The following is a 26,180-nucleotide window of genomic DNA, read 5'->3' as shown; positions in this document are numbered from 1 at the left end:
AGATTTAAGTACCAGGAAATAGAGACGTGTGATTAATAACTTTAATTAATAAACACACAAATACAACCAATTACACGCAGTGTCTATAAAATCAACGTCAGTCACTCACAGGCATTGAACTCATCAAGGCTGGTGAGTTGGCTTCCCTCCACCGTTCATAGTACACCCAGGTCAGACTATATAGAGTTCCTAAAGGACAACAGTGTAGCCTGTACTTATATGGTTAACTACTGGGCCCAATACGTCACTACCATCTGTGTACATGCTGTTGATACATCAGCTTGTTTAGTAGTTGTCAGCTGCTATCATTCAGTCCACATGCCAATTAATGTCTTTTAGGTTTATTACACTCAGATGTTCCAACATGCATGAATGCTCATTACTCATCTTTAATCCCTTATTTCTTCCAATCTTTATTACATTAGGCACATCTACACTGGAGTCAATTTACAATTGACATTCCATTCTCACACTCTCCCTCCTCACTTGGCAGCGCCTGCCTGAATGTGTCTGTGTCCAAAGTGCTTTAACCTAATAACCCCTACAGTTATTCTAGCTTAATATCTAAATAATTCTGTGTAATGCCAACTAGCTTATTCTATTTAATAATCTATCCGTGCCGATCCTTACATTGGTGTTCCCATGAGGAACTCCTACACCGATATCCTGGAGCTTTGAGTAGCCTCTTGACCAGAATGACCATCTTCTTTACATCACCTGTGACTCCAGCAACTGGAGAGTCTTTCTTGTAAGCTGCACTGATCTTCCATTTTTTTTTCGGGCTTCTTGGTGCCATACTTGTTCAAATGTTATCTTGATGTCAAAGTCAACAACAACTTGCATTTATATAAACGCCTTTAACATAGTAAAATGTCCCAAGGCGCTTCACGGAAGCGTTATCACTCAAAATTTTACAACGAGCCGTGCAAGACGATATTAGCACAAGTGAGGTAGGTTTTAAGGAGTGTCTTAAAGGAGGAGAGAGAGATGGAAAGGTTTAGAGATGGGATTTCAGAGCCTAGGGCCCAGGCAGCAGAAGGCATGGGTGCCAATGGTGGAACAATAAAAATCTGGGATGCGCAAGAGGCCAAATTGGAGAATGGCAGAGATCTCGGCGAGTTGTAGGGCTGGAGGTTATGGAGATATGGAGGGGCGAGGCCATTGAGGGATTTTAAAATCGAGGCATTGCTGGACTGGGAGCCAGTGGAGATCAGCGAGGACAGGAGTGAAGACTTGGAGCAAGTTAGGATATGGGCAGCAGAGTTTTGGATGAGTTCATGGTCGGTGGGAGTTGGGATGCTGGCCAGGGGAGCATTGGGATAGTTAAATTTAGAGGTGGTAAAGGCGTGGATGAGTGTTTTAGCAGCAGATGAGCTGACGCGGGACGGAGATGGGCGATGTTACCAAGGTGGAAGTAGGCGGTCTTGGTGATGGAGCGGATATGTGGTCGGAAGCTCATCTCTGGGTCAAGCATGGAGTTGCAGGAAAGATGGACATGAATTTGTGAGGCGACCATATGTTCAAGGGTGTTGGAGATGGGGCGATAGTTTACAAGGACACGGGTCAAGGTGTTTTTTTTGAGAAGGTGGGTGATGTCGGCAGATTTGAAGGGAGGGTTGACGGTGCTTGAGAGGGAACCGTTGACAATATCAACTAACATGGGGGCCAGGAAGAGAAGTTGGGTGGTCAGCAGTTTGGTGGGAATTGGTTCGAGGGAGCAGGAGGTGGGTCTCCTGAACAAGATGAGCTCGGAGAGGGCATGAGGGGAGGTAGAAGAGAAACTCAAGAAAGATGTGAGTTCAGTAGAGAGGAACCCTAAAGGAAGTTTGGCTTGATAGGCATGGGCAAAGGAGGGAAACATCAGAGGCAGTTGAACGGATGTTCTGAATCTTGGTGACAAAGATTTCCATGAGCTCCTTGCGCTTGTTGGAGGAGAGGGTGGAGGAGGCAGGGAAGAGGGGTTTAGGAAGACCGTTTGTAGTGAGTGGAGAACAGAAGCCGGGACTTATCTTTGCATTCCAGAATGATCCTGGAATAGTGAGCCGTTTTGGCAGAGGAGAGCAGGACAAGATAGTGCTTTATGTGGTCTAGCCAGATCTGGCGATGAATGACTAAACCAGTTGTCCGCCTCCTTCTGTGCTGTACTATTCTATGATTCTAACCTGATACTGGGTTGGGCCATTTTTCAGGTGTCCCTGGTAGAGCCTAAAGCTGGCATTAAGCTCCTTATACATGTAAATGAGGGCCAAGTGTCTGTTTTAGGCTCCCTCTACCAAATTGCATTCTGACAAGTGGCGACCCACTCACTGCCTGTGGAGACATGATGGGTGTCAGCAGCTTGTCATAATAATGTATATGGGTCTGCCTCCCGGTTGGGGCGTGTGTGCCTTCAGCTGCCTAAGTTCCACTCGTTGGGATTCCCTCCTTAATCTCTCTGTCCTCTTTTACTACCCTCCTTCAAGCTCACCTCTTTGACTTAGCTTTTCATCACAGCTCTCATTCTCTCCTCTAGCTCGGTGTCCATTTTCCTTATGCCTCTGTGAAGTACCTCAGGATGTTTTTCTATGTTAAAAGTGCTATACGAGTACAAGTTGTTGCTCTCTGTAGAATTTTGTTTGCTGCATGGCATAGAGCAAATGTTTCGGGTGTGGTTGTCATTGCAGTGATACATCAGTTTGGTTTTCACGGGAAGAATGTTTGTGTTCTGGTAGTTGGAACCTGATCTTGGCTAGGGAGGCTTGGTTGTATTTTATTGATGTGGTTTGTTTTAATTTATATTTTTACGTTTTTGCTCCAGAATACAAGAGGGAAGTCATGCTTAGAAAGTTTGCACCCGTAAGCTAATAACCCGATATTGAAAGCAAGCGCATCTATTTTTAAATTGGTGGCTCACATGAAAGTATTTCTTGTCTGGTTGTTGACTCGGGTATGCTTGAATTTTGCGTTACATTTAGAACAGATAAATGATTAATGCTTTTCTGGATCACATGCATTGCATGAAATTTATACTTGAGCTCTGAAAATCAGCAAATGAACAGAACTCTACTTTTTCCATGGTAGGCTTTGCAATTGGTTTGTGATGAATAATTAAAACTATTGAGGCATGATACATTTTGAGTACACTAGCATTGGAAATCTGTAAAGCTTGCTGTAAATAGTGAAAAGATAACTGCATTGGTTTCTTATGATGCAATTTGTATGTACAAGTTTTATTTGGTTATATATCTGTACAGTCCAATACATTTAAACTCTTGCATATTGTCTATGGGAACAAAAAGTGAGTAGACAGTTGAGTTCAGTCAAGTTTGGATCTTTTCATTTGAAATCTTAGTAATTTGGGTCTTTCTTTCTCTGATAGTTTTAGGTTCCTTGAAAATTTCAGGCAGGAGAGAGCAGATATTCTTACATTTGACCAGGAGCTTTTACATATCCTTCGCTCTGCTTTGTTTTGATCAGTTCTTCATAGGGGCTACCTGACATTCAAGTTTCTACTTGAAATGCTAACCTGTCCCTTCTTTACAGATACTGACAAACCTCTGAGTATTTCCAGCATATTCTCTTTTTATTTGATTTCCAGTCTTTTCTTATTTTAAGGTAATTCCAGTGTAGATTGAACCGCCTATGTTATAGCCGGTGGCAATGGTACAAAGTTTGTGGTGGAATCCAAAAACGATGGCTTTGGTCGTCCCAATGTTTAAACAGAAGAAGTTGTGGCTCACCTAAGACTGGGTGTTGGATAAACAGTCTGACAAAACAGAAGCAGTACAATAGTTGAAGCAAGGTTTGGAGAAGTAGAGCTGGGTCATAAGTAGGAGCAGGAGTAGGCCATACAGCCTCTCAAGCCTGCGCCACCATTCAATAAGATCATGGCTGATCTTCTACCTCAATTCCACTTTCTCACCCTATCCCCATACCCCTTGATTCTCTTAGTGTCCAAAAATATCAGTCTCCATCTTGAATATACTCAACGACTGAGCATCCACAGACCACTGGGGTAGAGAATTCCAAAGATTCACAGCCCTCTGAGTGAATAAATTTCTCCTCATCTCGGTCCTAAATGGCCGACCCCTTATCCTGAGATTATGACTCCTAGTTCTAGACTCTCCAGCCAGGGGAAACAGCCTCTCAGCGTCTACCCTGTCAAGCCCTCTAAGAATTTTATACGCTTCAATGAGATCACTTCTCATTCTTCTAAACTGCAGATAATATAGGCCCATTCTGCTCAATCTCTCCTCCTAGAACAGCCCTCTCTAACCAGGAAAAATCTAGTGAACCTTCATTGCATCCCCTCGAAGACAAATATATCCTTCCTTGGTTAAGGAGACCAAAACTACATAGTACTTCAGGTATGGCCTCACCAAAGCCCTGTGTAATTGCAGCAAGACTTCCTTACTTTCATACTCCAACTGCCTTGCAATAAAGGCTATCATACCATTTGCTTTCCTAATTGTTTGCTGTACCTGCATGTTAACTTCCTGAAATTCATGTACAAGGACACCCAAATCCCTCTGCATGTCAACATTTACTAGTTTATTGCCTTTAAAAAAAAAATTTAAAAAAATTCTGCTTTTCTGTTCTTCCTACCAAAATGGCTAATTTCACACATGCCTTTTGAAAATCCAAATACACTACACCCACTGGTTCCCCCTTATCTACCCTGCTAGTTACAACCTCAAAAAACTCTAATAGATTTGTCAAACACGATTTCTCTTTCATAAACCCGTGTTGACTCTGCCTAATCATATTATGATTTTCTAAGTGCTCTGTTAACATGTCCCTAATACGTGGTGTCAGTTACCCTCAAAGCCTCCTTGGAAAAAGTGCACCATCCCCACTGACGCAAGGGAATCCCTGGCCCAAGACCGCACAAAGTGGAGGAGAAACTTCCGGGAAGGCGCCAAACACCTCGAGTCTCTTCGCTGGGAGCAAGCGGAAGCCAAGCGCAAGCAACGCACGTCAACCCAAGCACCCCACCCACCCGCCCCTTCAGCCACTGTCTGCCCCACTTGTGACAGAGACTGTAGGTCCCACATTGGACTCATCAGTCACCTGAGAACTCATTTTTAATGTGAAAGCAAGTCATCCTCGGTTCCGAGGGACTGCCTAAGAAGAATAGACTATAGCATTTTCCCTTCTACTGATGTCAGGCTAACTGGCCTGTAGTTCCCTGTTTTCTCTCTCCCTCCTTTCTTGAATAGCGGGGTTACATTTGCTACCTTCCAATCCATGGGGACCTTTCTAGAATCTGGGGAATTCTGGAAGATCACAACCAAAGCAGCCATCTCTTTTAAAACCCTAGGATGTAGGCCATCAAGTGGGGATTCATTGGATTTTAGTCCCACTAATTTTTCCAGTACTTTTTCATTACTAATATTAATTACCTTAAGTTTCTCACTCTTATTAGACACTTGGTTACCCACTATTCTTTGTGTCTTCTACTGTGAAGGCAGATACCAAATATTTAACATCTCTGGCATTTCCTTATTCCCCTTTTATAATTTCTCCTGTCTCAGCCTCTAAGAGACCCACGTTTAATCTAAACTCTTTTTTACATACTTGTGGAAGCTCTTACAATCTGTTTTTATATTTCTTGCTAGTTTAATCTCATTGTATTTTCTCCCTCTATCAATTTCTTGGTCATCCTTTGCTGATTTCTAAAACCTTCCCATTCCTCAGGCTTGCTACTCTTTTGGTAACATTGTAAGCCTCTTGTAACCTAATATTATCCTTAACTTCTCTAATCAGCCATGGTTTTTATTCCTCAAGGGAATGTATGGTCGTTGAAAATTATAAATTATTTCTTTAAATGTTCGCCATTGCTTATCTATCATCATTCAATCTAATTTCCCAAGCTACCTTAGCCAACTCATCCCTCACACCTACATAATTGGCTTTGTTTAAATTTAAGTTCCTAGTTTCAGACTTAACCACATCACTCTCAAACACTATGAAATTCTATCATATTATGATCATTCTTCCCCAGAGAATCATTTACTATGAGATTACTAATTAACCCTGTCTCATTACACAGTACAAGTTCTAAAATAGCCTGTTCCCTGGTTGGTTCCATGACATATTGTTCTAAGAAACTGTCTCGAATGCATTCCATGAACTCGTCCTCCGCACTAACTTTGCCAATTAGATTTGCCCAGTCTATTATAAAGATTAAAGTCCCCCACAATTATTGCATTACCTTTGTTGCAAGATTCTATTGTTTCTTGATTAATACTGTGCCCAATGGTACAGTTACTGTTAGGGGGGCCTAAAAACTACTACCGCAGAGAACAGTAGCTATTCCCCTGACTATACTATCCACTACCACATTCCTTTTCGCACCCCCTACTTGAATGGCCTCCTATACCATGGTTCCGTGGTCAGTTTGCCCATCCTCCCTGCAGTCTTTGTTCTCATCTACACAGGCAGCAAGTACCTCAGATCTGTTGAACAAGGGTGAAGGCTGAGGTTCCTCCACCACTGCTTCTGAAGTCCCTTTACCTGCCTGACTCGCTTCAGCGTACACTTGAAAGCTGACCCTGTGTCTGTGGATGATATTGCCAAGGGGCAGATGTAAATAAGGAGAGGGACCAAAGATAGATCCTGGGCAAAATCTAGACATAACGATGTAGAGGCAGAAAGAGAACCCATTGGTAGAGATCTTCTGGCCATAATTGGATAGGTAAGAGTAGATCCAAGCGAGGGCAGCCCCACCAATCTGGACAGCGATCAATATGGTGGACTGTGGTACCCCTGTTGCTTTTGTATACCTTGATTTCCAGAATGCATTCCAGCATAGAAAGCTATTGGATAAATTTGGATTATTGGATAGATATGCTTGATAGATTGCTGGATGTGTTCTTATAGTTTGTTATCAGCTTTCACCAGAGTGTTTTCTTATACTGTACTGCCTTTTTCCCCAATGCCTATTGTAAGCAGATGTTACTGTACCATTTCAGTAGCCTCACTGTAATAAAGTAAATGTTTTCATTGTATAGCTAAGTACCATCCAGCAAAGTCAACCTAGCTACAGTATATGTTATAGTATATGCAGCCTGTTCAACATACTGAAAATATCTGGAACAAATAGAAAATAAAAGCAAGTGGTCTAATTTAAATATGGATGAATGTCATTTTTAGTTCCATTTACAGTATTTGGACTGGCAGCTGAGGCAATTTTATATTGTATATCACAGCAAGGTATTGATTAATTTAAACTAAACACTACCCTACATGTAGTTGCTCTAGTTGCAGTAGTAGAATTGCTCAATTATTAATAGCATGTAAGTTATATAAGTGGAGACATCTGAAATATCCTAAATAGTTTCTCTCAACTTTGTTTTCTTCCTGATGCTCTCCACTTAGCACCGCGCAGCCCCCCCGCCCCTCAACCAATCTACAAAATGCAGTAGCTGATGTGTGTAGTTTATTGGTGAACAAAATCCCTGCAGTGCTTCACTCTCATCTGTTTGCATAGCTGACTTCGATCAGTAATTGCCAGTGTCTTAATGAGAAGTCACAGCTAAGGCTGAACTCATCCCCCCCCCACCAACTCCATACATCTAACTAGAATCAAGTCATGGTTCCATTGGGCCAGTCATAGTTTGACCATCTTTCTAATCTGAAGCCGTCACGGTTCAGGATTCTTTGGCTGTTTCTTCACAACATTGTCGATTCTAAAATGTATTCTGAGTAAAATTTTGACAGACCAATGCTGAGTGGTGATTCCATAGGTTGACATTTGACAAATGGTAAAGAATTTTCAAATTGAGAAGTGGTTTCTTCGACATCAAACAATGAACAATTCATTAGCAATGTCTAGTCATTCTGCAAAATATCTAGCGTGTTGACATTGACAAACGCTATTGGTGATGGTGTTCCCATGCACCTGCTGCCTTTGTCCTTCTAGGTGGATGAGGTCACGGTATTGGGAGTTTTTCTTTAATTTATTCATTCACGGGATGTGGGCGTCGCTGGCAAGGCCAGTATTTAATGCCCATCCCTAATTGCCCTTGAGAAGATGGTGGTGAGCCGCCGCCTTGAACCGCTGCACTCCGTGTGGTGAAGGCACTCCCACAGTACTGTTAGGTAGGGAGCTCCAGGGGTTTGACCCAGCGATGACAAAGGAACAGCGATATATTTCCAAGTCAGGATGGTATGTGACTTGGAGGGGAACTTGGAGGTGATATTCCCATGTGCCTGCTGGCTTGTCCTTCTAGTATAGAGGTCACGAGTTTGGGTTGCAGGTGCTGCCGAAGATTCTTCGATATTGCACACTGCAGCCATGGTGCGCTGCTGGTGGTGGGAATGAATGTTTAAGTTGGTGGATGGGGTGCCATTGAGGTGGGCTGCTTTGTCCTGGATGGTATCGAGCTTCTTGAGCATTGCTGCAGCTGCACCCATCCAGGCAAGTGGAAAGTTTGCCATCACAATTCTGACTTGTGCCCTGTAGGTGGGGAGAGGTTTTGGGGAGTCGGTACGTGAGCCACACAATACCCAGCCTCTGACCTGCTCTTGTAGCCACAGCATTTATGTGGCTGGTCCAGTTGAGTTTCTGGTCAATGGTGACCCCCCCCCCCCCTCCAAGGATGTTGATGGTGGTGAATTTGGCGATGGTAACCTTTGCTCTTCTATCCCATTCATTTTCTTATTTTCTAAGGTGTAGGTGATGTTTCTATTTTTCCTACCAAAGTGTGTCACCTCACAGTTATCTATGTTAAAGTTTATTTGCCACTTAACTGCCCAATCTGCAAGTTTTCTAATGTCTTCTTGTACTATGTTGCATTCTTTCTCCGTGTTAACTATGCCCCCCAGTTTGGTGTTATCTGCAAATGTTGATATTGAGTTACTTGTTCCTAAATCATTAATGTGAATTATGAATAACAGTGATCCCAGCACTGATCCTTGTGGAACACTGCTTTCTACCTTCCTCCAATCTGAATATCTACCCTTTACCCCTACTCTCTGCTTTCTCTATATTTTAGCCACTTAACTGCCCAGTCTGCAGTTGAATACTTGTGTTAAATACTTTGTTCTGGTGAATTGGTTTTCATTCTGTAGGTAATTGACTAAAAGTTTATGGTAAGAATATATTGATGATCAAGTAGCACATGCAGCAATTCAAACACCAGTCTGGTTTTTTTTCCAGTTGGCTGGGGTGGTTCTTGGGATTTAAACTATAAACACTGATTTATATTTGATTTATATTCGATAATCAAAAAAAAACATGACTTCTCCTACATCTTTTCCAACCTCAATTTACAAATGCCATTTTCTTTCACAAATGGAACTGCTCAATTAACCTGCAACAAACCTGTAGCTGGAGGATCATTTTTTAAAACATTTCTAGGTTACAGCAATGCCACAGATCAGGAAAATGTCAGATTCTTTGAATAAAGAATATAAGGTCTTTTTGGAGGAAAACCAGTTTAAATCAATGAGTTCTTAAATTACAGTAGTTGGAGGCAGTATGGCTTGTTCTTGAACGTTAACATCATTTAAAATCATTATTTATAAAATGTGTATTTATGCCCAACTATTGAATCTCTTGGGAATCCTGATGGCATTTTGCTTAGAACAGTAACATTAAATGGCAAGTCCCAGCGACTTCAATTTGAAATTGCTTTCATTTGGAATGTATCACAGTACAGTATACAATGTCTCATTAAATTTATTCAGAGAATGTCTTGCCTAAACACACTACAGAACGCAGCATGTTATCGTCTTCAGAAACAGTAACCTCTAAAGGATAATAAGTTTGAACTGTAAGAAAAATAGTAGTTTTAAAGGTTACCTTTAACAAATCCTAGCATTCTATCATTATCAGCAGACTGTGCATTCTGCTTGATACGAATGATCTATCTCTAATGTGTTGGGATTTGTAGAAAGTAAATTATGTCTGGCGTCTGTGCACACAGGTTGAGTACACGAATGACCAACGTGATTTCAGCTGTGTCAAAGTGTGTTGAAGTGAACAAGGAGCATGTTCCAATGATACAAGGACGTTGACATTACTTTATGAAAATATTTTAGCTCACATTTCAGAGTTTTATTCCTGTCCTATTATCTGTCATTAGGTCAATGTCACTTGCTTTTTTTGTCTTGCAGATAGCAAAAGGCGGAGTCTGTTCATCAGTTCTTATTATCCTGCTGGTTACCCAAGTCCTTTTAGTCCAAGCGGAGGCAGCAGTCCCTATGGCAGTGGCGTCAGTTCCCCGTCCTCCACGCCAGTCCGATCTACTCCACTCGTGAAACAGTTTGTAACACCTGGGAGTACAGGTACAGTGACCTTCAGATCACTGATCGTTTAATATGTTTCATAATTGTGCATCTGCTACTGTGTAATAACTTGGGATCTTAATAGAGGCAACACATTAAAAGTTCAGATGTTGTCAGGGAAATTTGATTTTGATGTACCATTAGTTGCTAGTGGTTTTAAAAAATCTTAATCCAAGCTTTGAATGATACCACATGTCCAGTAATTTCAGGTCACCTGTCTGACATTTTACTTGACCACACACTAGTAAGATCAAATGATGAGCACTATTTCAATGACAGTTGTGGCATTTTCCCATAGAGAAAATGTAAAACTCCACTACTAAGACAAAAATACTATGGTAACATTACAGAGATATGAGGGAAATACTTCAAAATATAAATTGTACAAATGTTGGAAGGTTCGCTTTTTTCCCTATTTTTCGAATGTTTTTCAAGTCATGTACCCAACCCAGCTGATCAACCAGGGGCCACATTCCTGTTTTCTTACCCCAACCAAAGAACTCTGACTTTGATGCTTTTTGGGGGAGGAGGGGAAATGAGTCTTCCAATGTCCATTTAGCTCTAGATCTACGAATACAGAATTTTTTTTTTAAATCACAATTTTGATATATTGTTTGATTGTGGTGATGGAGGTGGTTGAGGCATGATCAACACAAATTAGGCTGGAAAGTCTGGTTCTCTTAAATTGTTTTGTGCTTATGCAAGTTTGGAGCTCTGTCCTGTGCACCAAACTGAAGATGAGTATACTGCTGCTATTCATCTTTCTTCAACTCCATGTTCCTGTCCGCTCCCCATAACCATTGACTCCCCTGGGTATGTGCTTAATGTTCCTGGAAGGGAAGCTGTCATTCAGGCCTCCAGAGAGTTAGCCTGATACACCTGGCATTTACTCCACTCTGGGCACAGACCATACATAAGCTGTTCAAATTAGCATATATCTTGTAGGCAGTTTACCCATATTTGTTGTGGGAAGGGCTGCACTATTCCAAAGCTCAGTTTTGGTCTCTTTATCTGAGAAAGGACATACATGCCTTAGAGGCAGTGCAGCGAAGGTGCTTTAGATTGATCCCTGGCATGAGAGGGTTGTCCTATGAGGAGAGATTGAGCAGATTGGGCCTATACTCTCCTGGAGTTTAGGAGAATGAGAGGTGATCTCATTGAAACATAAGATTCTGAGGGTGATTGACAGGGTAGATGCTGAGAGGTTGTTTCCCCTGGCTGGAGAGTCTAGAACTAGGGGGCATAGTCTCAGGATAAGGGGTCGGCCATTTAAGACTTGAGGTGAGGAGGAATTTCTTCACTGAGGGTTGGGAATCTTTGGAATTCTCTACCCGAAAGGGCTGTGGATGCTCATTTGTTGAGTATATTCAAGGCTGAGATAGATCGATTTTTGGACTCTAGGGGAATCGAGGGATATGGGGATCGGGCAGGAAAGTGGAGTTGAGGTCGAAGATCAGCCATGATCTTATTGAATGGCGAAAAGCTGTATGGCCTACTCCTGCTCATAATTCATATGTTCTTAAAGCAGGAGGAAATTTGTGCCTGCTTTCAGTCATGTTAGTTAATGAGGTCTCCTCGCTCTCCAGCAGACTTATTGGGCATTACCCTGTTTGAATTATAAGATTGTCATGAGCTTTGTAATCTTGCGGACTGTCGTCCAGAATTTTTGTATGACCAAAATTTGCATTTTGCTTTTCTCGTCAACGCCCTGACCACATTTAATAATGGGTGGCATTTGTGTAGATTGGTGTTACATTCAGTCCAGTTCTGGCCTTGCCAACAGCACTGAGTTAAAGTTATCAACACTATATTTTCTGTGACTGCAAACATGGCATTTTATCCCTTCTAGACCTCCCTGAAGATTTTGAACAGGTTGGCCGTACCATCCTCCTCCACTGCTTCTGCTGTCCACCTCAGTGGAACTGCCCTTGTGTCGCTTCATTCCTATCTGTCCTGACACAGCCATCGCACCTCCAGCAATGGTTTCTCCTCCTGTTCCTATACTGTCACCTGCAGGGCTCCCCAGATATTTATCTTTTACCCCTCCTCTTCCTCACTTACATGCTGTCCCTCAATTATATCATCCATAAACATGGGTCCTTCTTGACTTGCCTGCAGCCTTTGACACAGTTGACCACTCCATCCTTCTCCAACGCCTCTCCACCGTTGTCCAGCTGGGTGGGACTGCACTCACCTGGTTCCATTCTTATCTATCTAATCATAACCAGAGAATCACCTGCAACGGATTCTCTTCCCGCTCCTACATTGTTACCTCTGGTGTCCCCCAAGGTTCTATCCTTGGCCCCCCTCCTATTTCTCATCTACATGTTGCCCCTTGGTGACATCATCTGAAAACTCAGCGTCAGTTTCCACATGTACGCTGACGACACCCAGCTCTACCTCACTACCGCTTCTCTCGACCCCTCCACAGTGTCTAAGTTGTCAGACTGCTTGTCCGACATACAGTTCTGGATGAGCAAAAATTTTCTCCAATTAAGTATTAGGAAGACCAAAGCCATTGTTTTTGGTCCCCGCCACAAACTCCGTTCCCTAGCTACTGACTCCAGCCCTCTCCCTAACATCTCTCTGAGGCTGAACCACACTGTTCGCAACCTTGGTGTCATATTTGACCCTGAAATGAGCTTCTGACAACACATCCGCAGCATAACAAAGCCCGCCTACCTCCACCTCCATAACATCGGCCTTGCCTCAGCTCATCCGCTGCTGAACCCCTCATCCATGCCTTTGTTACCTCTAAACTTGACTATTCCAATGCACTCCTGGCTGGCCTCCCACATTCCACCCTACATAAACTTGAGGTAATCCAACATTCTGCTGCCCATGTCCTAACCCGCACCAAGTCCCGTTCGCCCATCTCCCAACAAAGAGTTGGGATAAATGGTTCGTTCTCGGGCTGGCAATCAGTAACTGGTGGTGTTCCGCAGGGGTCAGTGCTGGGACCCCAACTCTTTACAATCTATATTAACGATTTGGAGGAAGGGACCGAGTGCAACATATCCAAGTTTGCCAACGATACAAAGATGGGAGGGAAAGCAGTGAGTGAGGAGGACATAAAAAACCTGCAAAAGGACATAGACAGGCTAAGTGAGTGGGCAGAGATTTGGCAGATGGAATATAATATTGGAAAGTGTGAGGTTATGCACTTTGGCAGAAAAAATCAAAGAGCAAGTTATTATCTAAATGGAGAGAAACTGCAAAGTGCTACAGTACAAAGGGATCTGGGGGTCCTGGTGCATGAAACACAAAAAGTTAGTATGCAGGTGCAGCAGATGATCAGGAAGGCCAATGGAATCTTGGCTTTTATTGCAAGGAGGATGGAGTATAAAAACAGGGAAGTCTTGCTGCAGTTATACAGGGTATTGGTGAGGCCACACCTGGAATACTGCGTGCAGTTTTGGTTTCCATATTTAAGAAAAGATAAACTTGCTCTCGAGGCGGTTCAGAGAAGGTTCACTCGGTTGATTCCGGAGATGAGGGGGTTGACGTATGAGGAAAGGTTGAGTAGGTTGGGCCTCTACTCATTGGAGTTCAGAAGAATGAGAGGCGATCTTATCGAAACATATAAGATTGTGAGAGGACTTGATCGGGTGGATGCGGTGAGGATGTTTCCACTGATGGGTGAGACTAGAACTAGGGGGCATAATCTTAGAATAAGGGGCTGCCCTTTCAAAACTGAGATGAGGAGAAACTTCTTCACTCAGAGGGTAGTAAATCTATGGAATTTGCTACCCCAGAGAGCTGTGGAAGCTGCAACATTAAATAAATTTAAAACGGAGGTAGACAGTTTCCTAGCAGATAAGGGAATTGGGGGTTACGGGGAGATGGCAGGGAAGTGGACATGAGTCTAGATTCGGATCGGCCATGATCCTATTGAATGGCGGAGCAGGCCCGAGAGGCCGCATGGCCTACTCCTGCTTCTACTTCATATGTTCATATGTCCCCTGTGCTCGCTGACCTACATTGGCTCCCGGTTAAGCAGCGCCTCGATTTCAAAATTCTCATCCTTGTTTTCAAATCCCTCCGTGGCCTCGCCCCTTCCTATCTTTGTAATCTCCTTCAGCCCCACAACCCCCCGAGATATCTGCATTCCTCTAATTCTGCCCTCTTGAGCACCCCTGATTATAATCGCTCAACCTTTGGTGGTCGTGCCTTCGGTTGCCTAGGCCCCAAGCTCTGGAATTCCCTCCCTAAACCTCTCTACCTCTCTTTCCTTCTTTAAGACGCTCCTTAAAACCTACCTCTTTGACCAAGCTTTCGGTCACCTGCCCTAATTTATCCTTATGTGGATCGGTGTCAAATTTGTTGTCTTAAAATACTCCTGTGCAGCGCCTTGGGACGTTTTACTACGTTAAAGGCGCTATAGAAATACAAGTTGTTGTTGTTGTTGGCTTCCATGTGTACGCTTGACAACAATCCGACTCTATCCACCACTTCCCTCGACTCCATGATTAACTATGTACTGTCACACTGCCTCTTTGACATTGTCATGGGCGAAACAGAATTCCTTAAAATTGAAATTGAGTGTTTGCTCACTCAGGTTGCAAATTTGTACTTTTGATTAGAAACATAGGCAGAGGTTTCGCCATTCAAAGAGATTATGACTGATCATTAACTCCATCCGCCTCCCTTGGCTCCATATCCTTTTATACCCTTGGCTAGCAAAAATCTATCTCTCAGATTTCAAATGATTAATTGAGCTCGTATCTACTGCTTTTTGTGGGAGAGAGTTTCACATTTCTACCACCCTTTGTGTGAAGAAGTTCTCTCCTGAATGGCCTGGCTCTGGTGAATCTATGCTGCACTCCTTCCAAGGCCAATATATCCTTTCTTTGGTGCGGTGCCCAGAAGTATTGGGAAGGTGATGATGGGGCTTCAGAGTAAATAGGAAGAAACTGTTTTCAGTGGCAGGAGGGTCGGTAACCAGAGGACACAGATTTAAGGTGATTGGCAAAAGAACCAGAGGCGACAAGAGGAAACTTTTTTATGCAGCGAGTTCTTATGATCTCTAATGCACTGCCTGAAAGGGTGGTGAAAGCAGGTTCAGTAGTAACTTTCAAAAGGGAATTGGATAAACACTTGGGAGGAAAAAAATGACTGGACTATGGGGAAAGAGCAGGGGAGTGGGGCTAATTGGCTATCTCTACCAAAGAGCCGGCACAGGTGCAATGGACAGAATGGGCTCCTTCTGTGCTGTATCATTTGACACTGGTTGTTTTCTAAGCTTCTGGTGATCTCATTTTTGTACATCCTGATTCTGTTGAGATCTCTTGGAATGTTTTCATTGTGCAAAATGGAAAATAGAGCTAATAGACACCTTTAGTGATTATGTAGCGCTCTCCCCTGGCTGGTGCTTGTTGCTTCTGTGTCTAAGTAACTATTGCTGTCATTAGTAAGAGCATTGAAATGTTATCTAACTATTGCAAATGCAAGGGATCAGAACTGTGGCAAAAACAAACTGGCAACTTTCCTCCTCTTATCTACATTAGGTAATTTTAAAGGTTCCGTAGACCAAAATCCTCCCATTAGCCCTCCGTCATCTGTGGATAGTGAGCTAAGTGCTTCAGAAGTAGATGAAGATTCATTGGGGTCTGGTTACAAGCTTGCCGATGTCACGGACGTACAAATCCTAGCTCGGATGCAGGAAGAAAGTAAGTATTGACCTCATATTTAATGTAAATTCTGCTACCTTCAAGTAAAAAAACGTTGTCTGAAATCAATAAATTTAACAATGTTTGCCATGCGACGAGTGCCTTCTAACACGTAATCTACTCCCTCATGGAGGAAGCTTCTTGTAAGAACATAAGAAACAGGAGCAGGAGTAGGCCATTCAGCCCCTCGAGCCTGCTCCGCCATTCAATGAGATCGTGACTGATCTTCTACCTCATCTCCACTTTCCTGCACTATCCCCATATCCCTTGATTCCCTTAATATCCAAAAATGTATCGATCTCTGTCTTGAATATACTCAACGACTGAGCCTCCACAGCCCTCTGGGGTAGAGAATTCCAAAGATTTACCACCCTCTGAGTGAAGAAATTTCTCCTCATCTCCTACAGAGCCAGCAGGTAAGTGCATAGATTTTTTCCGATTGGAGGCATCCGCCCGCAGGAAGCCTCCGATCGGAAATTCAGGCCCATTGTTTTTGTCATAGATTGTTCTTGTTTTGTTTTTAAATCACTGCCTTTTGTTAACTATTGGTACTGCTATCTGGTGGTTCTGCAACATTTTCTTTCTGCATACTGCATATGCCACTAGTTGAAGCTAGATAAACTTGATATTGGTGCTCAGTGATTCACTGTGAGAATCTACTAGCCAGTACGATCAACCAAGACACCTCAGTTGTAAAAAAGAAAATTGAATAAAAAATTGATCAATATGTTCCTATAATGCAATAACAACAACTTGCATTTATATAGCGCCTTTAACATAGTAAAATGTCCCAAGACGCTTCACAGCAGCGTTATCGAACAAAATTTGACACCAAAACACGTAAGATGATATTCGGGCAGATGACCAAAGGCTTGGTCAAAGAGGTAGGTTTTAAGGAGCATCTTAAAGAAGGAAAGAGAGGCAGAGGGGTTTAGGGAGGGACTTTCAGTGCTTCGTTCCTTGGCAGCTGAAGCCACGGCCGCCAATGGGTATGTGATTAAAATTGGAGATGTGCAAGAGGCCAGAAAGGAGCGCAGATATCTCGGAGGGTTGTGGGGCTGGAGGAGGTTACAGAGATGGGGAGGGCCGAGGCAATTTTGGATTTGAAAACAAAGATGCAAATTTTAAAATCGAGGCGTTGCTCAACCGGGAGCCAATGTAGGTCAGCGAGCACAGGGGTGATGGGTAAATGGGACTTGGTGTGATTTAGGACACGGGCAGCAGAGTTTTGGTTGAGCTTCAGTTTATGGAGGGTGGAAGATGGGAGGCCCAGGACTGCATTGGAATGGTCAAGTCTAGAGGTAACAAAGGTATGGATGAGAGTTTCAGCAGCAGATGAGCTGAGGCAGGGGCGCAGTCGGGCGATGTTAGAAGTGGAGGTAGGCGGTCTTGGTGAAGGCGTGGAGTAGGATCTTTACGAGTCTGTTTTGAGGAATAGCACGTTGGGTTGGTAAACCACTCCAGTGAAATCATCACAACAATCTTCTGTATTACTATCTTTTAGTAAACTGCGGCCTGTGTGTAATTTAGATCATTGTAATTTGTAAATACTGGTTCTTGCATGAGATTAAAACGAACTATTTTACATTAGATTTTTTTCCTCTGCATTCTTGAAAGTCTATGTAAATGCTATTCCATTTCTTTATTTTAAACATTCAGTTTAGAAGTTAGTAGAGAAATTATGTTGCATTTAGTTTAAAGTATTGGTACCTGTTTAGAATATACTGTGCTGCTCCTATTGCATTGCGTAAGTATTACTTGAGGCTATTCTTTTATCCTTTGCAATGATTGAAATAGTGTGGTCTAGTAAATTAAAGTAGCAATCACATCCTTTGAGAGAATTTTCCATACTACTTCCATTCAATTTTCAGAAATACTATATTAGACAAAATTTGGCTTTCTTTTAATGCTCATTATATAATGATTCACCATGTACTTTTACTGTCCCTAGGTCTCAGACAGGAATATGCAGCTAGTACCTCAAGACGTAGTTCAGGTTCTTCTTGCCACTCCCTGAGACGAGGTACATTCAGTGATCAGGAATTTGATGTTCAAAGTTTGGAAGATGAAGAAGAATGTGTTCCTCATGCTCTGCACCCTGCCCTGAACCGATTCACTCCATCTCCACGACACACTCCTCGAGCTTCGCCAAGACACTCGCCTAGGAACTCACCACGCTCACGCTCTCCTGCTCGGAGTCTGGATTATGGGAGAGCATCTGTCTCACCACAGCCCATGATTAGTCGTCTACAACAACCTCGTCTCTCTCTCCAAGGCCATGCTACAGACCTCCAGTGTAATATTGTAAAAAATGAAGGTAACTGCCTGGCAATAGAGTTGTAGTAGACTTAATCATAGTTCTAAATTATGTATGCCATAATTGCTGCATTGATTAGTAATAATATCTAATAAAATCGGAATCTAGTACTTTAAATGACATGAACTACGTACTGTAGATGCACCGATTTTAGCTGTTTTATGTGTCGGTGTTCAGTAGTTATGGGTAACCTGGCTGTTTTATGTAATGTCGAAGTTTCCTGCATTTCAGTATAAAAATATTATGGCAGAAATACTGGCCATTTTCATTTAATATAAAAACAGAAAATGCTGGAAATACTTAGCAGGTCAGGCAGCAACTGTGGAGAGAGCCCATTCAGCCTGTCAAATATGTTTTTCATGTACAGTGTGAAATTTTCCCTATGAAGGAAAAATAGGAACAGGAGTAGGCCATTCAGCCCCTCGTCAGTTCTGCCATTCAGTTCGATTCTGTATCTTTAACTCCATTTGCCTGACTTGGTTCCATATCCCTTAATACGCTTAACCACACAAAAATCATCAATCTCAGTTTTGAAATTTTCAATTGAAATTAAAAGATCTTTGCAACTACTTAATCAATACACATATAGGTCTCTTTTTTTTCTAGAAAAGAGAAGAATGAGGGGTGACCTAATAGAGATCTTTAAAATTATGAAAGGTTATGATAGAGTAGACACAGAGGCCAGAATTTTGCCTACCTCGGGTCAGGTGCGGGCGGTGTCCATGGGGGGGTTGCGACCTCGCTGCTGGCTCCATCCCGCTGTTGAATATTAACTTACCTTAATGGGACCTATTAAGCCCACCCAGCGGGTTACCCAGCCCAATTAAATGGAGCAGGTCTGGTGACGTCATTCATGGTGCGTTTTCAGCTGGGATATTTAAATGGACCATAGCCACATTAGATTTGAAGTTTAATCTAACATAGTGCTGTCAGTGCACTACAGCATTGGAGTGCTGCAAACAATGACTGCAATGAGGCAGAGGGCTGCACCCAGGTTCTCCGATGACTCCTTCCATATACTTATGGAGGGAATCAGAGCATGCAGGGAGGTCCTCTTCCCTTCCGATGGGCAGAAGGGACCTCCCCAGGAGACCAAAACAGCCTGGTTGCAGATTGCAGAGGAGGTCACAAGCAGGGATGTGGTCAGGAGGACCTGGGTGCAGTGCTGCAAACGTTTCAATGATCTCATTAGATCAGGAAAGGATAATACAAAGCCACACTGAACTTCATCCTGCTGTGCCTCTCATCACATCCCCATCACTCTGCCTTCCCTACCCTACTCCTGCACATTCTTATACCAACTTACCTTGCACCTCCACCCATCCCCCTATCTCTATCTACATTATCACATCCCCATCTCACTAGCCACCCCTCACACTCAACCTCATCCTAGTGTAATCATACCAACTAACAACACACAAGGGTAGCCACTTGGGAGTTTTATCCAATGTTTATGTAAAGTTTCCATTAATGTGGTGTCAAACATAAAAATCTTTATTTTCAACACTTTCCGGTTTTGGACAGATTTGTGTGCACCTTTGGCAGTTGGTTAGTGAGTTGCAGTGAATGGTGAGATATAACGGTACCCCCCACAATGGTGATGAGTGTGAAAGGAATGGCTTGGTCATCGCAGGGATGCTTTATGGTGTTGGTGTGGGGTGGTGCCAACTTGGCGCATCATGTGGCAGCCATATGGGTGTACAGCGTAAAGTTAGCTAATTCTGGCCATGATGAGGCCATCGCTGGCCTTCCGGGCAGCAGTGTGCTTGGGTGCTGATGCCCTCTGTCCTGTGCAGCATCAGGTGATTGCGGAGAAGGTTGGTGGTGTTATTGGTGCTGCTGGTGTTGGGACTCATCGTGGTGGAATTCTGAGGACCAAGGTGAGAGAGTATAAAGGGCACCCATGTAGATGGAATAGATGGCAGGTGAAGTACAGATGACAGAAGCATTTGGTCAGTGGTGAGAGAGTTCTTCCAATGAGGTGACACTGGATGGAGACTTTGCTGGAAAGACTTGCAGCCTGTATAATCTGTGCTGGAAATGGACTGAGCAACAGCTTCTGCCTGAGGAAAGTGATCATCTATCAGGTGGGAGCTTTTACTGTACATTTGATGCTGTCAAGTAATCAGCCTGAGCAATGACCACGGAACTCCCACCTCACGTTGACAGACGTGGATCCCGAGCTGCGTGAATCCCGTGGCCATGCAGAGAAATTTAAAAAGTAAGTGGGGAAAAGGCTCTTAAGTGCCTGTAAACTACCTGATCACCTCAAATTAGGTTGCCCACCGCTGCCAGTCGGGTCGGCTCCGCAATGACAGATGCGCCGGGGGAACGGCGTGGGAGCAAGATGACAGCCAGTTCCCAACCCGCTGTTAAAAATAACAACTTGCTCGCCACCGATCACACCCACTACCACCCTGGAAAATTCTGGCCAGAGAGTGTGTTTCCACCTGCGGGGAAGAGCAAAGCTCGAGGCCATCAATATAAGATAGTCACCAAGAAATCAAATAGGGAATTCAGAAGAAACTTCTTTACCCAGAATGTGGTGAGAATGTGGAACTCACTACCACAGGGAGTGGTTGAGGCAAATAGTATAGATGCATTTAAGAGGAAGCTAGATAAGCATATGAGGGCGAAGGGAATAGAGGGTTATGCTAATAGAGTTAGATGAGGAAGAACGGGAGGAGGCTTGAGTGGAGCATAAACACCGGCATGGACTGGTTGGGCCGAATGGCCTGTTTCTGTGCTGTATATCCTATGTAATTCTATGATGGCATCTTTTGCCTTTCCACTCCCTAGTATTACAGACACCATATCATATGGAGCATTACATCATTTTGGTCTGTACTGATCCCTGTAACTTTAAAATCTCCAGCTTTTTTATAAAGGAATTAATCAATACAGCATCACTATCTTTTGTTGTAAGGTTGTACCAAATATTCACTATAGTCTGAAGGGAAAAAATTCTTCTCGTGTTTCAACTTAAATTAATTTTAAATGCATCCTGTAGTTCTGTGTCCAAATAGTCAGCTTTTATCTACATTATCTTTGCTTTTCAGCATTTAAAAACCTGGATTGTGCATTCTATTCAATTTCTTTCTTCCCAAGAGCAAGTTTGACTGCAAAACTGTCCATAAACTAACATTGATAGCAATTGTCACAGTATGACTGAGGTTATTTATTCAATGAGAATTTAGGCTAAAACTTTTTTTTTGCCGTTTTCCACACAAGGAAAGAATTGCCATTGCTTTATTAATTTTTTTTTAAGAGAATACATATTCTGTTAATCTTTACAGTATTCTAAAAGTAAGGAAAAACCTTTCCACAGGCTTCATTTGACAAGTTAAGACTGCCGTCTCGTATTTTTAATGTGTGTGGCTAACCTTTGCCATTTTGGGTTTTTTTCTGTTCTAGAAAAATTGAGACGCAGTCTTCCAAATCTATCCAGGACATCTAATATACAGTCAGCAGAATCTGTTAAAAACAGTAGAAGTTGTGACTCGAATTTACAAGTGCCAAATGGGGGAATACCCCGAATTCAGCAACAAGTTTCAGCGAGTAAGTCTGCATTAAAGTCTAAACAAACAAGTTTATACATGGAGTTTCAAAAGGCCTTCAACAAGGTACCGCATAGGAGACTCGTGACTAAGGTCAGAGGACAAGTAGCAGAATGGATAGCAAACTGGCTACAATAAAGAGAGCAGGGGTTAAAGGTAGTTACTCAGACTGGCGGAACGTGGGAAGTTGTGTTCCGCGGGGATTGGTGCTGGGACCACTGTTGTTCACCTTTTACAGAAATGATTTGGACTCGGGAAGAACGATATCAAAATTTGCGGATGACTCCAAATTTGGGGCGGAGGGTGTATCGTTAATACTGAGGAAGACTGCAGCAAAATACAAGATGACATTAACAAACTTGCAGAATGAGTGTGTAAATGGCAAATGAATTTCAATATCGATGTGTGAGGCGGTACATTTTGGTAGGAGGAGTAAGGAGGCCTTGGAAAATAAGAGTCTAAATGGGGTAGACGTGCAAAGAGATCTAAGGGTACAGATTCACAAATCATTAAAAGTAACACAGGTTATCAAAGCTATAAAAAATGCAAACAGACAAAGCACTGGGGTTCATTTCTAGAAGAATGTAATTCAAAAGCAGAGAAGTTATGTTATGTTAACCCTTGGTTGAACCAGGTCTCCATATTACAAAAGGATATAGAAGCACTGGAGAAGGTGCAAAAAAGATTTACAAGGATGATACCAGAACTGAGATGGTACAACTATCTGTACCCCATATTACAACTATATAATAAAGACTGAACAGGCCTGGAAAAGAGGTGGCCTGGTAGAGGTCTTTAAAATTATAAAGGGGTTTGATAGGGTTGACGTAGACTAGATGTTTCCACTTGTGGGGGAGTCCAAAACTAGGGGCCATAAATATAAGATAGTCACTAATACATCCAATAAGGAGTTCAGGAGAAGTTTCTTTACTCGGAGCGTGGTGAGAATGTGGAATTCAGTACCACATGGAGCGGTTCAGGTGAATAGCATAGATGCATTTAAAGGGAAGCTGGATAAATACATGAGGGAGAAAGGAACAACAGGATATGCTGATAGGTTGAGATGAAGTAAGGTGGGAGGAGGCTCGTTTACCGAATGACCTCTTTCTGTGAAGTAAAATTCAATGTAATTGCACTAGCAAGAGAACTCATCAAACCAAACCTCTCTGAGTCATTTTAGTGCAAAGTACTCATTCCTGTTCTTTACCTAATCCATTTTTAGTTGTATATAAAAGTTTTTTAAATGTTTGACTTTGGTAAATCCTTGTTTAAACTCATGGCCAACAATGCAGTATAGTCCTAACTTTTCAGGACGTTAGGTGACAGGAGTAGTTGTCAGTATTTTTTTTTAGTTCCTGGGATGTGGGCATTGCTGGCAAAGCCAGCATTTATTGCCCATCCCTAATTGCCCTTGAAAAGATGGTGGTGAGCCACCGCCTTGAACCGCTGCAGTCCTTGTGGTGGAGGTACTCCCACAGTGTCGTTCGGGAGGGTGCTCCTGGATTTTGACCCTGCGACAATGAAGGAGTGGCGTAATATTTCCAAGTCAGGATGTGTGTGACTCGGAGGGGAACTTGAAGGTGATGATGTTCCCATGCGCCTGCTGCCCTTGTCCTTCTAAGAGGAAGTGGTTGCGGGTTTGGGAGGTGCTGTCGAAGAAACCATGGCGAGTTGCTGCAGTGCATCTTGTAAATAGTACACACTACAGCCACGGTGTGCCACTGGTGGAGGGAGTGAATGTTTAAGGTGGTGGATGGGGTGCCAATCAAGCGGGCTGCTTTGTCCTGGATGGTGTCGAGATTCTTGCGTGTTGTTGGAGTTGCACTCATTCAGGCAAGTGGAGAGTATTCCATCACACTCCTGACTTGTGCCTTGTGGATGGTGGAAAGGCTTTGGGGGGCCAGGAGGTGAGACACTCTGCAGAATATCCAGCTTCTGACCTGTTCTTGTAGCCACAGTATTGGCTGGTCAAGTTAAGTTTCTGGTCAATGGTGACTCCCAGGATGTTGATGGAGGGGGATTCAGCGATGGTAATGCTGTTGAATGTCAAGGGTTAGACTCTATTTTGTTGGAGATAGTCATTGCCTGGCACTTTTATGGCACGAATGTTACTTGCCACTTATCAGCCCAAGCCTGAATGTTGTCTAGGTCTTGCTGAACATTCTGTAATCATCAGCGAACATCCCCACTTCTGCCCTTATGATGGAGGGAAGGTCATTGATGAAGCAGCTGAAGATGGTTGGGCTGAGGACACTGCCCTGAGAAACTGTTGCAGCGATGTCCTGGGGCTGAGATGATTGGCCTCCAAAAAAACCACAACCATCTTCCTTTGTGCTAGGTATGAGGAGAGTTTTCCCCCTGATTCCCATTGACGTCAATTTTACTAGGGCTCCTTGATGCCAAGCTCGGTCAAATGCTGCCTTGATGTCAAGGGCAGTCACTCTCACCTCACCTCTGGAATTCAACTCTCTTGTCCTTGTTTGGACCAAGGCTGTAATGAGGTCTGGAGCCGAGTGGTCCTGGCGGAACCCAAACTGAGCATCAGTGAGCAAGTTATTGGTGAGTAAGTGGCACTTGATAGCACTGTCGACGACACCTTCCATCACTTTGCTGATGATGGAGAGTAGACTGATGGAGCGGTAATTGGCAGGATTGGATTTGTCCTGCTTTTTGTGGACAGGACGTACCTGGGTAATTTTCCACATTGTCTGGTAGATGCCAGTGTTGTAGCTGTACTGGAACAGCTTGGCCAGAGGCATGCCAGTGCGCTCAGCCGTTTCTTGATATCATGTGGAGTGAATCGAATTGGCTGAAGACTAGCTTCTGTGATGGTGGGGACCTCAGGAGGAGGCAGAGATCGATCATCCACTCGGTACTTCTGGCTGATGATGGTTGCAAACTCTTCAGCCTTGTCTTTTGCACTCACGTACTGGGCTCCACCATCATTGAGGATAGGGATATTCATGGAGCCTCCTCCTCCGGTTAGTTGTTTAATTGTCCACCACCATCGACGACTGAATGTGGCAGGACTGCAGAGCTTTGATCTGATCCGTTGGTTGTGGGATCGATTAGCTCTGTTTATAGCATGCTGCTTCAGCTGTTTAGCATACATGCAGTCCTGTGTTGCAGCATCCCTATTTTTAGAGATGCCTGGTGCTGCTCCTGGCTTGCTCTTCTACACCTTCACTGAACCAGGGTTGGTTCTTTGGCTTGATGGTAATGGTAGAGTGAGGGACATGCCGGGCCATGAGGTTACAGATTGTGGTGGTATACAATTCTGCTGCTGCTGATGGCCCACAGCAACTCATGGATGCCCAGTTTTGAGCTGCTAGATCTGTTCTGAATCTATCCCATTTAGCACGGTGGTAGTGCCACACAACACAATTAAGGGTGTCCTCAGTGTGAAGACAGGACTTCGTCTCCACAAGGACTGTGCAGTGGTCACTGCTACCAATGCTGTCATGGACAGATGCATCTGCGACAGGTAGATTGGTGAGGACGAGGTCACGTAGGTTTTTCCCTCGTGTTGGCTCTCACCACCTGTCGCAGGCCCAGACTGGCAGCTATGTCCTTCAGGACTCAGCCAGCTCAGTCTGCAGTGGTGCTACTGAGCCACTCTTGGTGATGGACATTGAAGCCCCCCACCCAGAGTACATTCTGTACCCTTGCTGCTCTGTGCTTCTTCCAAGTGGTGTTCAACATGGAGGAGTACTGATTCATCAGCTGAGGGAGGGCGGTAGGTGGTAATCAGCAGGAGGTTTCCTTGCCCATGCTTAACCTGAAGCCATGAGACTTCATGGGGTCCCGAGTCAATGTTGAGGACTCCCAGGGCCACTCCTTCCTGACTGTATACCACTGTGCCGCCACCCCTGGTGGGTCTGTCCTGCCAGTGGGACAGGACATACCCAGGGATTGTTCCTCTGGTATTAAATTAGCATTCAGCTCATTTACTGTTGAAGATACCATTTGGTAAAATTCTCACTGCAGTCCTTTCTGAGAAAAGCCAAGATGGTATTATTGCAGTTGTGCAGAGTAATTGTGAGCTGCAGCAGTTAAACTGCAGTAAATAAGTTAATGCTTGTTACATTGTTGGAACTCAAAAGAAGCTCCTTATTTATGAATGCAAAGACTAAGATGGTATTTTTTTTATTCATTCATGGGATGTGATTTGCATACTGTAACTTAGAGCTAATATATAATATACAACAATGCAAAACTTCTTTTCAAAAGTAGAAGAAAAGTTTTAAACGGATTGTTGTGGGAAACTAAAACCTGCTGCTTGACACTACATCAATTTGATAGCGGTGGCATCTCTTGCTTGTGGGCTTTAGAAGCTTTTCTTGGTGTTAGATGACGCAAGCAGTA

At 43.4% G+C, this 26,180-nt stretch overlaps 1 protein-coding gene across 1 annotated transcript in view; it reads left to right on the top strand.

Moving 5' to 3' along the window:
* The first annotated feature begins 870 nt into the window (after positions 1-870).
* The window catches only part of slain2 (SLAIN family member 2), a 33,629-nt gene continuing 8,319 nt past the window's right edge, over positions 871-26,180 (top strand). Inside the window, exons 1-5 of the mRNA XM_085965688.1 lie at positions 871-945; positions 10,071-10,272; positions 15,780-15,941; positions 17,893-18,258; positions 21,673-21,816. Coding sequence (XP_085821814.1) covers positions 871-945; positions 10,071-10,272; positions 15,780-15,941; positions 17,893-18,258; positions 21,673-21,816 — 949 coding nt within the window. The remainder of the gene's footprint in view (positions 946-10,070; positions 10,273-15,779; positions 15,942-17,892; positions 18,259-21,672; positions 21,817-26,180) is intronic.

Source organism: Somniosus microcephalus, chromosome 2 (assembly GCF_052327205.1).
Source record: "Somniosus microcephalus isolate GS21.2 chromosome 2, FLI_Smic_1.0, whole genome shotgun sequence".
Classification (NCBI taxonomy): domain Eukaryota; kingdom Metazoa; phylum Chordata; class Chondrichthyes; order Squaliformes; family Somniosidae; genus Somniosus; species Somniosus microcephalus.
The sequence above is the reverse complement of the archived record's forward strand: the minus strand, read 5'-3'. Positions and strand labels throughout refer to the sequence as shown.